Source organism: Hypomesus transpacificus, chromosome 21 (genome assembly GCF_021917145.1).
Source record: "Hypomesus transpacificus isolate Combined female chromosome 21, fHypTra1, whole genome shotgun sequence".
Classification (NCBI taxonomy): Eukaryota; Metazoa; Chordata; class Actinopteri; order Osmeriformes; family Osmeridae; genus Hypomesus; species Hypomesus transpacificus.
In genome coordinates, this window is record NC_061080.1 from 6,253,513 (window position 1) to 6,266,417 (window position 12,905).

Below are 12,905 nucleotides of genomic sequence, written 5' to 3' on the forward strand. Positions count from 1 at the left end.
GGTACCGTAAGTATCGGTTCTCGTGACATCCCTACCATGAGACCAGAAAAAAGGATGGGGGACACTCCATAGAGAACTCGAACCAAGTTCGTGGTCGTGCGGAGCATCATCTCTGTTCTATCGTTTATTACGGTCAATAATGCGGTGATGCTTGAACACCCTACTCATTTGGATGATGTTTTATGGAATAATACTAAGGCAGGGATAGTGCTTCAAGAGGAATTAATTGAACATTTTAACTCTGATCAGCATGTTCGTACACATGTACAACGTAACGTTCCAACACCTGCGAGGATTCTTGAAGTTAAAGTACAGAATCATATTCCTATGAATGAATCATACATTTGCTTAAGCTACCCGTTAATGACAACAGGGAGGTGTTTGTGCTATTGTGGGAGACGATTCATTTTATACGTGTCTTCCGTCCAAATTGGAAAGTCTTGGTAATTTGTCTAAAGCTATAGACAACATTAGAGACATGCAGGAAAATATTGTTAGGACTAATCGAGATGCCAGAGTGTTAGGAGGATATTATACGAATCAGATCTTGGATGTCGTAGCTAACATGTTCAAAGGAAATTCTTTACTGACATAGATCATGAGTTGCTTTTTCCGAATATTTTGTGCGCTAATGGTGAAATCTTTGCAGTCCATTACCAACATGCTAGTCGTAACCACTGGCAATATAGTGGATAACATCAAATCTATTTCAGGACGTTCTGATACTTCTTCTGAAGGTTCATTCTCATCAATTGATTCCATCGACAATAGTGATTAGGAAAGGTAGTGTTGCATGCCATGCAATGTCTAATTATGAGTACAAACGGAATTGAACAGATGGAGAAGAAGAAGAGAAGGAGAGAAAGAGAGGAGAAGGAGAGGTCCTGCCTAAAGAGGAGTTCAAGTTTGGCTGACCGTCGGATGAAGACATTCTCTTTCTTAAAACGTCATCATTGATAATTGTGATGGGAATTCAAGTTGATTCCAGACTGATTTACAGGGCCCAGGCTTATCAGACATTTGTAAAGAGATTTCACGTGTTGCAAATCGATTAAAATCAATTTACAGATATAGAAAGAGGAGGGAACTGATATGCAGATGTTCTATACATATGTGAGGTTGTCTCTTGCTGTGGTCAAGAGGTCACGCAGTGAGCCCCTGACAATACACATACAGGGTTTTTCCTACATACAGAACATTTTGGCGCGCGCCAAAGCCGTTTTCCCAAGCGCCAATGACAAATCCCGAGCGCCAAAGGCAAAAAAACCTGTGTTCATCACGCGTGCAATGCATGTCAGCAAATATGTTCTCAATAGTATGTTTCAAGTAGGCTACAGCCGAACCCTCGTTCTGTTTTGATCAATAATAATCAAGTTGATAAGCGTGTGTTCTTGTCTGATCAATACGCAACTGTGAGGTGCGCGAATGGACAGAGCAGCCACTAAATTGTCGTTCCGCTGCGAGGGCCAGCCCGACGTGCACGAATAGTACACCTGTAGCCACAAATGCTAATTACATTTCCACTCAAAATGCTGACAAAAGTTTGATTTACGATTTCAAACGCAGCCTCCATTGGTATTCTTAACTTGGAATGATAGAATGTAGTGCAGTGCTTCCTCTATGGCTACATTTCTGCCGTCACGGTATTAGAAATCAGGCTGTACAAAAGTTTAGTCCGTATATCAGCAGTGAGTGCATGTCGTAGAATAGCACGGACACGCGCTTCACACCGCAGTTAAGATTGCGCGTGTGCGTCCTTGAGAACGTATAACTTATGTTGTCAGTTCTTAAGATCGTTATTGTATAAGTCTATAGTTCTTGCAAATTTAAATCAAGTTAACTGGTGATTTTCATTGTTTGTATTCTTCCCCTGCTAGCTAAATTGCACGTATGTTGATTTGATAGCGATTGCTGCCCTTTCTCAGGTTTGTATTTTAGGTTCATTATTATGCTGAATTAGTTTTAATTAATAAAAAGTGGGTATATTGTTAATATTTGCTACAGAATGCAGATCAAATGAAGCAGGCAGTGTACTTGCTTCAGAGTGGCCTACCTTAATCGATAGGCTAGGCTACTGACAATTTACAATAAGTTGTTACATCAATTATTAATTGGCAACATTTATGCCATTTAAAACATACTTTATAACTTTATTGCTTTAGGGGAAATAGGACGAAAATATATGTGTGTGTGTGTGTGGGGGGGGGGGGGGGGGGGGGGGGGGGGGACACCTGGGAATAAATACATTGATAAGAAAAAAGAAATATATATATATATATATTTATTTATTTATTTTGAGCACCAAAGACCCATTTTGACCCAGGAAAAACCCTGACATATAGATAGGGGAATGTGCTACTTTCACCTTTGGAAAGAGCAACATGCAGAAAATAGTACAAGCGATGAGTGATGACTGAACCACATGCGTGTCGTTTTCCCTGTGCATTAAGATGTGTACTGTTTAAGGACATGTTTTGGTGGTTACTAAATTTGTACTGTCCAGCTCATGTATATAATGTCCATCTAAGAGACATGTTTCTCACTCATGACTATCACTCTGTTGTACAGTGATGGCATGATCCGATGTCGATGCTAATAAATTAAGCCAACCCTTTTCTAATCGTTGTGCCTTTGTCCGGTCTACCTGTTAAGAGAAATCATCCTTACAAAGAAGGATTTGAAAGTTGAAGAAGTTTAAGAGGATTGAGAGGTTTTGAAAAAAAACTCAATTGGAAAACCATGTAAAAAATATTATGAATATTGATTTATATTAATTCAAACATAAGAGGTAGAAGGCTGAAAAGTCATAGCAGTCATAGCCTGAAATTGCTGAATTTTTTGATAGTTGAACGGTTTTAATAGCTGAAGATTTGAAGGTGCTGAAGGGTGTCACGGAAGAAATAGAAGAAGTTGAATAAAGATTCAAAGAACAATACTTGGCATGCTGAAGCAGTATTCCAACAATAAACCCGTTTGTGCTCTTTTTTCCCCCCCTTGCCCAATAAGAATCGATAATAGAATCATTGGGCAATCAAATTGATAATAGAAATTGATAAGGAATCGGAATTGTTAAAATCTTATCTCATCCCTAATCCTCACCCAAACTATCAAAATGATTTTAGATTTTGCGAAACGGTTTGATCGGTACAGCCAATCAAAATCTGCGGCAAAGCCAGCAAACAGGAAGTTGGGTCGTATCTCAGCATATCTTTGATGGATTCAAAGCTGCATTTAGTCAGAACCCTGTTCTGAGGATGTCAAAAATGTTTTTCGTTCATTTGACCTGCTTTACCGGCTTGGACACCTCATTGCCGCTTGCAGCTATATTTATTATTATTATTATGACGTGGGTCTATGGCAGGCCTTAGGTATGGTGAAAAGTAGTGACATTTGGCACACTCATTGGGGACAGTCCCTCAATCTTTTTCACCCAGTTTAATGTCTCCCATTGAGGCAATCTAGCGCCACCAATGGGTCAAAGTTGGAGGTGCACACGTAACTTTTGAAACATTTGCCTGAATAAAGGACATTTGGTATTGTTGGATTCAAAGCATGTCATGGCGTCAGTTTCCGGTTAAATAGATTTTCTGCCATTTTTAATTAAGGAAAAACGTTATTTCTACTAATTGGCACAGATGATCTTTAGAGCAAGCCTCAGTTATCAGATGGATTTTTGATTTTCGATCGTTTGTCAGTTACAGCCAATCAAATTCAGCAATGAAGGTCATATCTCTGCCAATCTTTGATGCATTGACTCCAAAACTTGGTATATGGATTGGGGACCCTGTTTTAAAGAAGCCCCAAAAAGGTTATGCCATTTGACCATTAGCTTCAATAAGATAACATTTCGTATCTCAGCAAATCTTTGATGGATTCACACCAAACTTGCTACACCCTTAACCCTGTTCGGATTTTCGCATTTTATTTAGTCTTAAACGTTTAGCTCCCCATTTAGCCTTTCATGCACTTGGCCCCTTAATTGCTGCTTGCTAGACATGCAAGAATAGGTGACTGAGAATTTACAGCAACACAATTTTGTTTTTCTTTGAATTGTCTCAGCTCATTCTCACTGTTTTTGCCACTTACAAACATATTTTCATAAAAATATTCTTCAAATATTTTGCCTTTTGTGAATACATTGAGTATGAATGGTGGGTCTTTACCTTGGTAATGCTGAAGTCGAGGTTACGGAGAAGTATATTTCCATTAGGAAAACCAGTTTCTCCATCCTGCTCAGAGGGGTTGTCTGGACTGGATCGACCTTGCCATGAGAATGTGCCTTGTTTAATCTCAATAGTAGTCCGGGGGTCCTCAGGAGCTACTGTGAATATTGCAAAGTGTTAGGGGCAAATTATATGATTACAAATTATATATACACAGATTTAGTAAATGTGCTTCTGCAATTCTTGTCAAATCAAGCAATATCAAATCATATTTTATTGAGGTTCAAATTCTGATTATCATCTTGATTTTAAGATTTACATTCGGAAGGTGTTTGTGTCTGGCATCAAAGTTGACCATTATGTTGTTGAATAAACTTATTTTGAATTATTTGAGGCAAAGTAAAAACAGTATTTGTGCAAATTAACTGTTTGGTAGAAACCCAACCATGCTGTGCTCATTACAGCAGTTGGAAACAACTTTGTATCCACCTGCAATAACAACCCTGAACAATTGGCAAGCATTGTGTTGGCAACATCACACTATGGGCCAGGGAATAGGAGACTGGTCAGAATTTGGATGAACAGTTAACATAGTGAAAACAATTGTCTCTGTCACTGAATATGATTGACTAAATCTGACTTGAACTATACCTGGACTGTAGTATGCATCGAGGTCCAGGTTGGACAGTGTGAGAAAGTTCTGTATGCGACCTAGGGACACTTTAGCCTCCAATGTGCCGTTGAGGACCCAAGGGAAGCTGTTGAGTGGCAGTATAAGCATGCCTACTAATGCCAGAGTGGTAAACACCTGCAGTGGAAAAAGCATTTCCGTTCTTCAACTGTCCCATATCCCCAAAACATTACTTTTGTATCTTGATGACTTGGAATTGTTGTAAGTCAACATAAGCCTAATTCACTCAAAGGTCTACAACACACTGCTTTAGGCATACAAGTAGCATTAAACCACTGTGAAAAATGTAATGCCCTGTGCCCAGGTAAAGATTGCAAGATGCAGCTGTTCAAATTAAGACGAAAAGAGTAATTGAACTCTTTATATTTACCAACAAGTTAACATTTTCAAAAGATGCTTTTAGATGAGAAGTTGTGAGTCTATTATTATATGCAACCCAACCTGTGTTAACAAAACGTACCTATACATTCCAAAATTCCTTCAAATGTTCAAACTACAGGCAAATGGGATGGGGTTTACCAGAAAATAATCACAATAAGAAATTTTCCAAATAATATCTAAATTGATATCAGGTTTGTTGTGTTTTGCCATGCAACAGCATTAGGAGGAGTCAGTGTATAGCTCAGTGGATAGAGTACTACGATGCAGATCCCAGAAATGGCAAGTTCAAATCTCCCGTCCTTTATGTTGCTTTAGATAAAGGCATCTGCCACTGAATACATTAAAACAAACTTTACAAATTGGTTAGATCTATTCAGTGTTTCCTCTAAGATTAGGGTTAACCTAACCCCAATCCCCCCCCCCCCCGGCCGAAACAAAGTGCTAACCCTAATCCTATATTTCGGAGCAGGTTATTGTAATAGTCTAATAGCTAATGTAATATTGCACATATTGTTGTCCTGTTTCCCCTAAAGAAATAAAGTTAGGCTACTTAATGACACCTTACAGTCATAAAGTATGTTCTAAATGGCATAAATGCTGCTAATTAATAATTGCTGTAACAACGTATTGTAAATAGTCAGTCTAGCCTATCGATTAAGGGGCCACTCGGAAGCATGTACGCTGTCTGCTTCATTTGATATTGATAGGATAAGCATTCTGTAGCTACAAATAACAATATACCCACTATTTATTAAAACTACTTCAGCATAATAATGCGCCTAAAATACAAACGTGAGCAAGGGCAGCAATCGCTATCGTATCGACATTTGCAATTTCGCTAGCAGGGGAAGAATAGCCTACAAACAACGAAAATTACCAGTTAACTTAATTTAAATTAGCAAGAACTATAGACTAATACAATAACATCCTTAAATTTACTGACAAAATAAGTTATACGACTTAGCTCTACAGTTCTCAAGGACGCACACACCCAATCTCAACTGTGCTGTGAAGCGCGTGTCCATGCTATCCTCCGATACGCTTTCTAACAATCACTGCTGATAGACGGCCTAAAATTTTGTACAGCCCTATTTCTGATACCGTGGCGGCAGAAATGTTGCCGTGGCGGGCCACGGAAAAATCAACATAGCGGAAACACTGTCTATTTTCCAAGCAAAAGCATCCTATCTTGACTCAAGCTTTGGGCTTAAACCCTAACCCTGAAACAAAACCATAGAACCAAGCATTTTGTAATATCCATATCCTTATATAAAATAACTCTTTATATTACCGTGTTTCTTCGATTAAATGGCACAGCGTTTATTCCTCAATGTTCATTTTTAGTGCAGCGTTTATTGGAGGGCGGAATTTATTCGAGGGTGGCGTTTAATTAGTAAGAGAGATTTAGTGAATTGTAACTGCAGTGCGGCCACAGACAAACAAAGAATAGACAAGGAGGTCAAACACAAAGCCTAGTGTACAATTAAAGCCGCGCGTGTGTAGAAATCTGAAACAGCATTCCGAAACGTTCTTACACTTTAGCTTTCAAACAGAAGGCACTCACTAGCAACAACAGATTTGTAGCACGCAAACTTGGGGTTGATGAGATTACAAGGGGCGAAGTCAGCTACCTCGCTAAACTGTACACTTCTGATTTACTTGTGTAATAAATACTGCATTTAATTCAACCAATTAAATAACCGTTTTCAGATTTTTTTGGGTGCGGCGTTTAATCGAGGGGGGCGTTTATTACACAATGTTCATTTTTAGTGGAGCGTTATTTGAGGGCCGCGTTTATTTGAGGGCGACATTTAATCCAAGAAATACGGTATAATGCAACAGAGTCATGCCAAAAAATGACAATAGCCATATTAAATGCCTATTAATTTTACCTACCTTGGCTGCAGTTAGTTCATGTCCTAGCAACACGTATGTAACAAAGGTTAGGATGGAGATGACCACAGGTAGAGCTGCCCAAGTGTACACACATACTGCATCTAGGTACTTGATGGCTTTAAGGTGGGACAGCTCTAACCTCCGACGCTCTGCAATCTTTTCAGCAAAATGAGCCTCCCAATTATAAAACTTGATGACTCTTATTCCAAAGAGTACCTCTGTCATTAGCTGGAAACAGGAAAAGAGCATGTTGTTGCTATTACACGTGGGGGTTAAATAGCTAAAAATATAATGCACTTCCTAGCAAAAAGGGGTTACACAGAAATTAGAACTGCTTTGGTTAAGGTTTCAAGAATAAAATGAGCGGCAGTATTCTTACCTTAACCCGACTATCCTTGTGCCTCAGCATTTGCTTGTTATTCTCCAAGATAAGTGAGGCCAAAAGTTTATTGAGTGGCACCAGCAATAAAGCCACACCCAGACCACCCAAGAAGGCCACTCCCACCTGCAGGTACAGCAAGTAGAGGGCAATAGAGAACTGGAAAGGCAAGCTCCATACCTCATGAAAACTATTAAAAAAGTTGACTACACGGTCTGTATCAGTACTCATGAAGTTGATCACCTCCCCTAAGGTGAACTGTGCCAGATTGCTCCTACTGACCCGTAAGGCTTTGCCATAAATGGCGGACACTATGGCGGCACGAGCCAATAATACCACTTTGGAGACTTCAAAGACAAAGATATTACGAATGACAGCAGAGAATAAGGTGCTGACAAAGAGACCAACGGTGCACCAGGCACCCCAACTGACAGGTGCTCCCTCCTTCTCCATGAAGCCAACCAGGTTGCTAAGAAGTAAGGGTCCTGCAAAGCCCAGCATGTTGCCAACCAACTTCAGCACACCTAGCATATAATACTGCAAGCCAAAAGCCTTGTGAAGTACCCTCAGTAGCCCCACCTCTTCTACCACTATCTCTAATGGTTGTTCCTGGTGAGGGGGGGATCTGTGTTGACTATGGCATTCTTGTGTGGCTCGCCTCTGCTGGCACTCCTCCCAGCAGTGGTGAAAATATTGGCACACCACATTGGTGCGAAGTTTTAAGGGAAGGAGATAAACGTCACATGACCGGTCCAGCTCCCCACGCTGCCCTCGCCGAAGGAGAGGGTTCATCCATAGGTAGAGGAGTCGAGACACACAGCTACTACCATCCTCTGCCACCATCTCACCTGTATCTGTGTAGGAACTTCCTGGTATCAGCAGAGAGTCATGTACAGAATTGATATGCAGGGTATATCCAGAATCACCAATACATGGGAATGCAAAAGCCATCATGTATAACAGGAGAGGAATTGTTCGGGCTGCTGCCAGGGCAAAACGTGTCACCTTCAGGGGTTCCCCTAGGTCAAGATAGGTGTCATCCTGGGCATAAACCACCAAGGTGACAACAAAGTTAGGAAGAGGGAGTAAGACTAGAAGAAGTAACATAGATGGACCCCTGGTTCTTCTATAGACAGACCTTTGGAGGATTAGCATGGTCCCAAAGTGGACCAGCCAGGCCAGGATAGCACATCCATCTGCCAAGAAATCCAGATACATGTCCCCCTGATGGAGAAGGGCCACCACCACCATATCTGCAATAAAGACCAGGGCTACCAACAGAGCTGAAGCCACTCTGACACTCCAACAACATGGGAAAGAGGAATGATTGGGCCCACAACTGTGGATAAAGAATATAAGGTATTTAGACAAGGTGAATATATGATATCATATCATATTCAGTCATTCATAACAATAGGACCTAACTACAGTACCTTGGAGCACTTAGGTAACAGGCGCTGAAGATGGCCACCACAGCATGTGCCAGGGCTCCCAGGCACAGTTGGTTGAAACAGGGGCTGACAGTTCCATTCTGCCACAAAGGAAATCTGTCGTGGTCATCTATATGGCATAGCCCCAATATAAACTCAGCTGGTGCAAAGTCAGACACGCCTTTTCCCATCTGTATAGCAGTTGGAAAGTAATTGCAGCAAGTATTACACAGTAGTCACATTGTTTTCACATGTGATGACAACGTACACCTGCTGGATCGAAAGTAGAAAATGATCAGGGCTGCGTTTCCCGAAAGCGTCGTAAGCCTAATTCGTACACGTGGGGGAGTCAGGTGGCTGAGCGGTGAGGGAGTCGGGCTAGTAATCTAAAGGTCACCAGTTCGATTCCCGGCCACACCATGACGTTGTGTCCTTGGGCAAGGCACTTCACCCTACTTGCCTCGGGGGGAATGTCCCTGTACTTACTGTAAGTCGCTCTGGATAAGAGCGTCTGCTAAATGACTAAATGTAAATGTACACCGAATCTTAGTTTTACGGGCCGTTCCCAATGACACCGTAGCTAAAGCGTCTCTTGAAAATGTGTAGCTCTTGAAAGTGCATAGATTAGCCTATTCCTTACGAGCATGTTTGGGAAACGCACGTAAGAAATATCAATGGTTTTGTTTTTTGCTCGATTGATACGTTGATACGATCCATCGTTATCGGGAAACGCAGCCCAGGTGAATGTGTTGTGCAGCTCACTAGTTTCTAGACTCATTCACGTAGGCTAAGCATTGCTTTCCTCAACTTTCCACCTTAACAGTAGTGTTGCTAAAGTGTTAAATCGTCCGAAAGCATAATATTTATAAAAGGCAAAAATATCTTAAAGTATTTAACACGTAATATATCAAATGAACAAATGTTTACCTGACAGTTTGTGAGGTCAAGTAAAGCTAAGTAGCCCGATTTTAGCTGAAGATACGTCGAGGTTTGATGACGCTAGGCGTTTTTACTTTTTTCAAAATAAAGGTTTGACAAATCCATCTATACCAGTGGTTCCCAAACTAGTGGTGCGTTTTTTTTTTACGTATTTAACTGAGGTAAACTTCTACGACAGCGTATTAGGGCCAGGTAGCTAACAAAAATCGGAATTCATTTTTGTAAGGCTACGTGATGGTCTAATTTTCGTATTCATTCATTAAAACCATACATGTGTATTTGAGAACTGTGTAATTTTCATACAATAAATATGTTTTACTGTGATGTACTGGTCTACACCACACTTTGTAATGTTCTGCAAACAGTATAAGGGCGGTAAAATGCTTAAGTGTATGGAAGTATTAAATGACTGCTGATACAGAGCGGTAGCTTACACAACCACTTTGCTTATATAGCTGTCTCATTCCTTACATTTGTGATATGTATTGTGAATCGGGGGAATACTTGTGGGGGTGTGCTTGTGCAATATAAAAAGGCAGTGTACCATAACAGGGTTCAGGGGAATCGCTTTCTTACTCCGGGAGCATCCATACTCTATCGTCTTTTATTTTCTGCTCTTCTGCTAATAATTCTCAACTGTACTACTCTTCTGCTAATGAACTATACTCTTCTGCTAATATAATCTACTTCTCTTCTGCTGCTGAACTACTCTTATGCTAATATAACCTTCTTCTCGTCTGCTAATGATAATTCTCTAATCGTCCTCTAATAATAACTATGTACTCTATTAATAGCTAACTGTTTGCGCTTCTGCCAATGTAGTGTTCACCTCCGATTAAGACGACAAGCACTGGTTTCTTTCCCTCTTCTAAGGTTTAGAAGTGCGCCACAAATTTGAACCAGTTTGTGACGTCTGAAGCATTGAACGTCATCAATCACGTGGCATCGTCTTTTCACACAAGCTCCAAACCACTTTTTCGAAACTGTGCGTATTGGTTTTGCGACACAAGCATCGATGCGTCAGTGCCATATGTCCCATCCCTAGTGGTTGGATAAAGTGCTACGACCAGTTTTAAAACCTAGAATCGCCTCTAGAATCGCCTCTAGCCTGTTACAGTGCGTTCACACTGCAGCGAGCGACAACATGTTTTCCATTAATTTTCTATGAAGCCAGGCGAATCGCTTGCGTGGTGCATTGTGGGTAGCGACGCGACGCGACAGAGTTGAGATTTTCTCAACTTTATGCAAATGAGGAGCGATTTTCGCTAGCGATGGCCAATCGGAGTGTTTTCTTGTTTCTCCTAACGTAGCAACCATGGTAAACATTTCTAGCTTTCTAGGTTTCAAGGTGGAGGAGAAACTAATCGTTTGTGTGGCTGCTTACCCAGTCCTGTACGATACATAGCTGTATTTGTACAGAGATGTTCATTAAAAAAAAAACAATGCATGGCGCAAGGTTTCCGAAGTTGTTGGTGCTTGTACTTTCTAATTCAATCTAGTGACATTACGTATCTTCGTTCTGTAGTAACCACTGTAGCTAAGCTAGCTAGCCCAGCTGGAACTCCCTATCATATCGACAGATTAGCAGAGACTTTGAGTAATATAATAAAAGTTTTTTACACATGTCAACGTGTATGTCTTTAAACAGTTTTGTATTTTGTATACAAGTTGTATTTTGATCGATGTTGCGAGTACGTAAACCCAAGTCTGCACACTTGGCCATTACAACTACAACAGTGACTTTAGAGAACTAACGCTACATTCTAAATGAATCTGTTTGAAACGCCCCCGAGCAAGGTGAACTGTGGGAAGGTGAGCGATGGCAAGCGATTCGCGTCGCTGCAGTGTGAACGCACTGTTACTGTTAGGCTATACCATTCTCTGGCTATACTACAGTATTGTTTGTAGGATATTCACATTTTGTTGGTGTTCCTTTGTCCTATTGTTGCAGTGGATTTAATAATTATACATTGATATGTGGATATAATAATTCAAACCTTTCAAAGTGCCAATACACACATCTATTAGGGATGGGACGTATGGCACTGACGCATCGATGCTTGTGTCGCAAAACCAATACGCACAGTTTCGAAAAAGTGTTTTGGAGCTTGTATCAAATTACGAAACCACGTGACAGATGACGTTCAATGCTTCAAACGTCACGAACTGGTTCGAAGTTTTGCCGCTCTTCTGAACCAGAGCCAAGCCACCGTTTCTTGTTAAAGACAAATCTCACATTGTCAGAGAAGCAGCACCAGGCATCGCTAGAGTTTCTTCCATCAGTCATTATTATTTAGCCAAATCCGTATAGTAATAATTATAAATCCGTGCATTTGTGTTGTGTTATTTTATTGAAATGAAACGTAACATGATAGGACTAGGTAGGTCTATTCAGTGCCCAGAAAACAAATGTTGATGATTCGTCAACATTGTCAACAGTAATAATAATTCGTAAAAATAAAGTTCCCCCAGTTCACAATAGACCTACATATAACAAATGTTAAGAAAAAATCTGTGTTATCTAGTTTAATTGATATAAAGACCGTATCGTATAAAGTCCGTCCAACCGCTTTAACAAATAATGATCTCTTCGGTGGTGTAGTTGGTTAAAGCGTTGTACGACTACATATTGTTAATGCGAATCTGGGATCCCAAGTTCGCGCCCCAGTCCAGTGAATCTCGTACGATATTCTTTAACTTTTACTGTGAGAAAATGACATAATTCTAAAGGCCTACGGATGTATCACAACATTTTAATGTGTGAGCACTAATATCAGATCAAAATGAACACATGTAGCCTTAATTAAATATTGAATAACGTAGGGTAGTCTACCGTTGGAGACAACCACTACGCCTCATTCAGCCAGTTTAAACGGCTGCTAGATGACGCTGTTCATTTTCAAAGCGCCGATAGTTCGGCTCTTTGGGCCGGCACAATCCGGAAGAAACCACCAAAGCTTCACAAGGCATCGTTCGCCCATCCCTAACATCTATATAAGCCCGGTGTTACAAGCCAACTGGTTTTC

The 12,905-nt window shown here is 40.6% G+C and overlaps 1 protein-coding gene across 3 annotated transcripts in view; it reads right to left on the bottom strand.

The window, feature by feature from the left end:
• The window catches only part of abcc10 (ATP-binding cassette, sub-family C (CFTR/MRP), member 10), a 114,603-nt gene extending 104,650 nt beyond the window's left edge, over window positions 1-9,953 (bottom strand). For 2 of the 3 annotated variants that reach the window (XR_006957902.1, XM_047044312.1), the window contains exons 1-6: window positions 9,868-9,953; window positions 8,944-9,131; window positions 7,511-8,849; window positions 7,132-7,359; window positions 4,815-4,971; window positions 4,164-4,321 (exon numbers count right to left, since the gene is read on the bottom strand). Coding sequence is in view for 2 of the 3 variants with exons in the window: in XM_047044312.1 (XP_046900268.1) it covers window positions 4,164-4,321; window positions 4,815-4,971; window positions 7,132-7,359; window positions 7,511-8,849; window positions 8,944-9,131 (2,070 nt within the window). In the remaining variant the exon portion in view is untranslated. The remainder of the gene's footprint in view (window positions 1-4,163; window positions 4,322-4,814; window positions 4,972-7,131; window positions 7,360-7,510; window positions 8,850-8,943; window positions 9,132-9,867) is intronic. The other variant, XM_047044313.1, reaches the window with a different exon arrangement.
• Window positions 9,954-12,905: the final 2,952 nt, after the last annotated feature.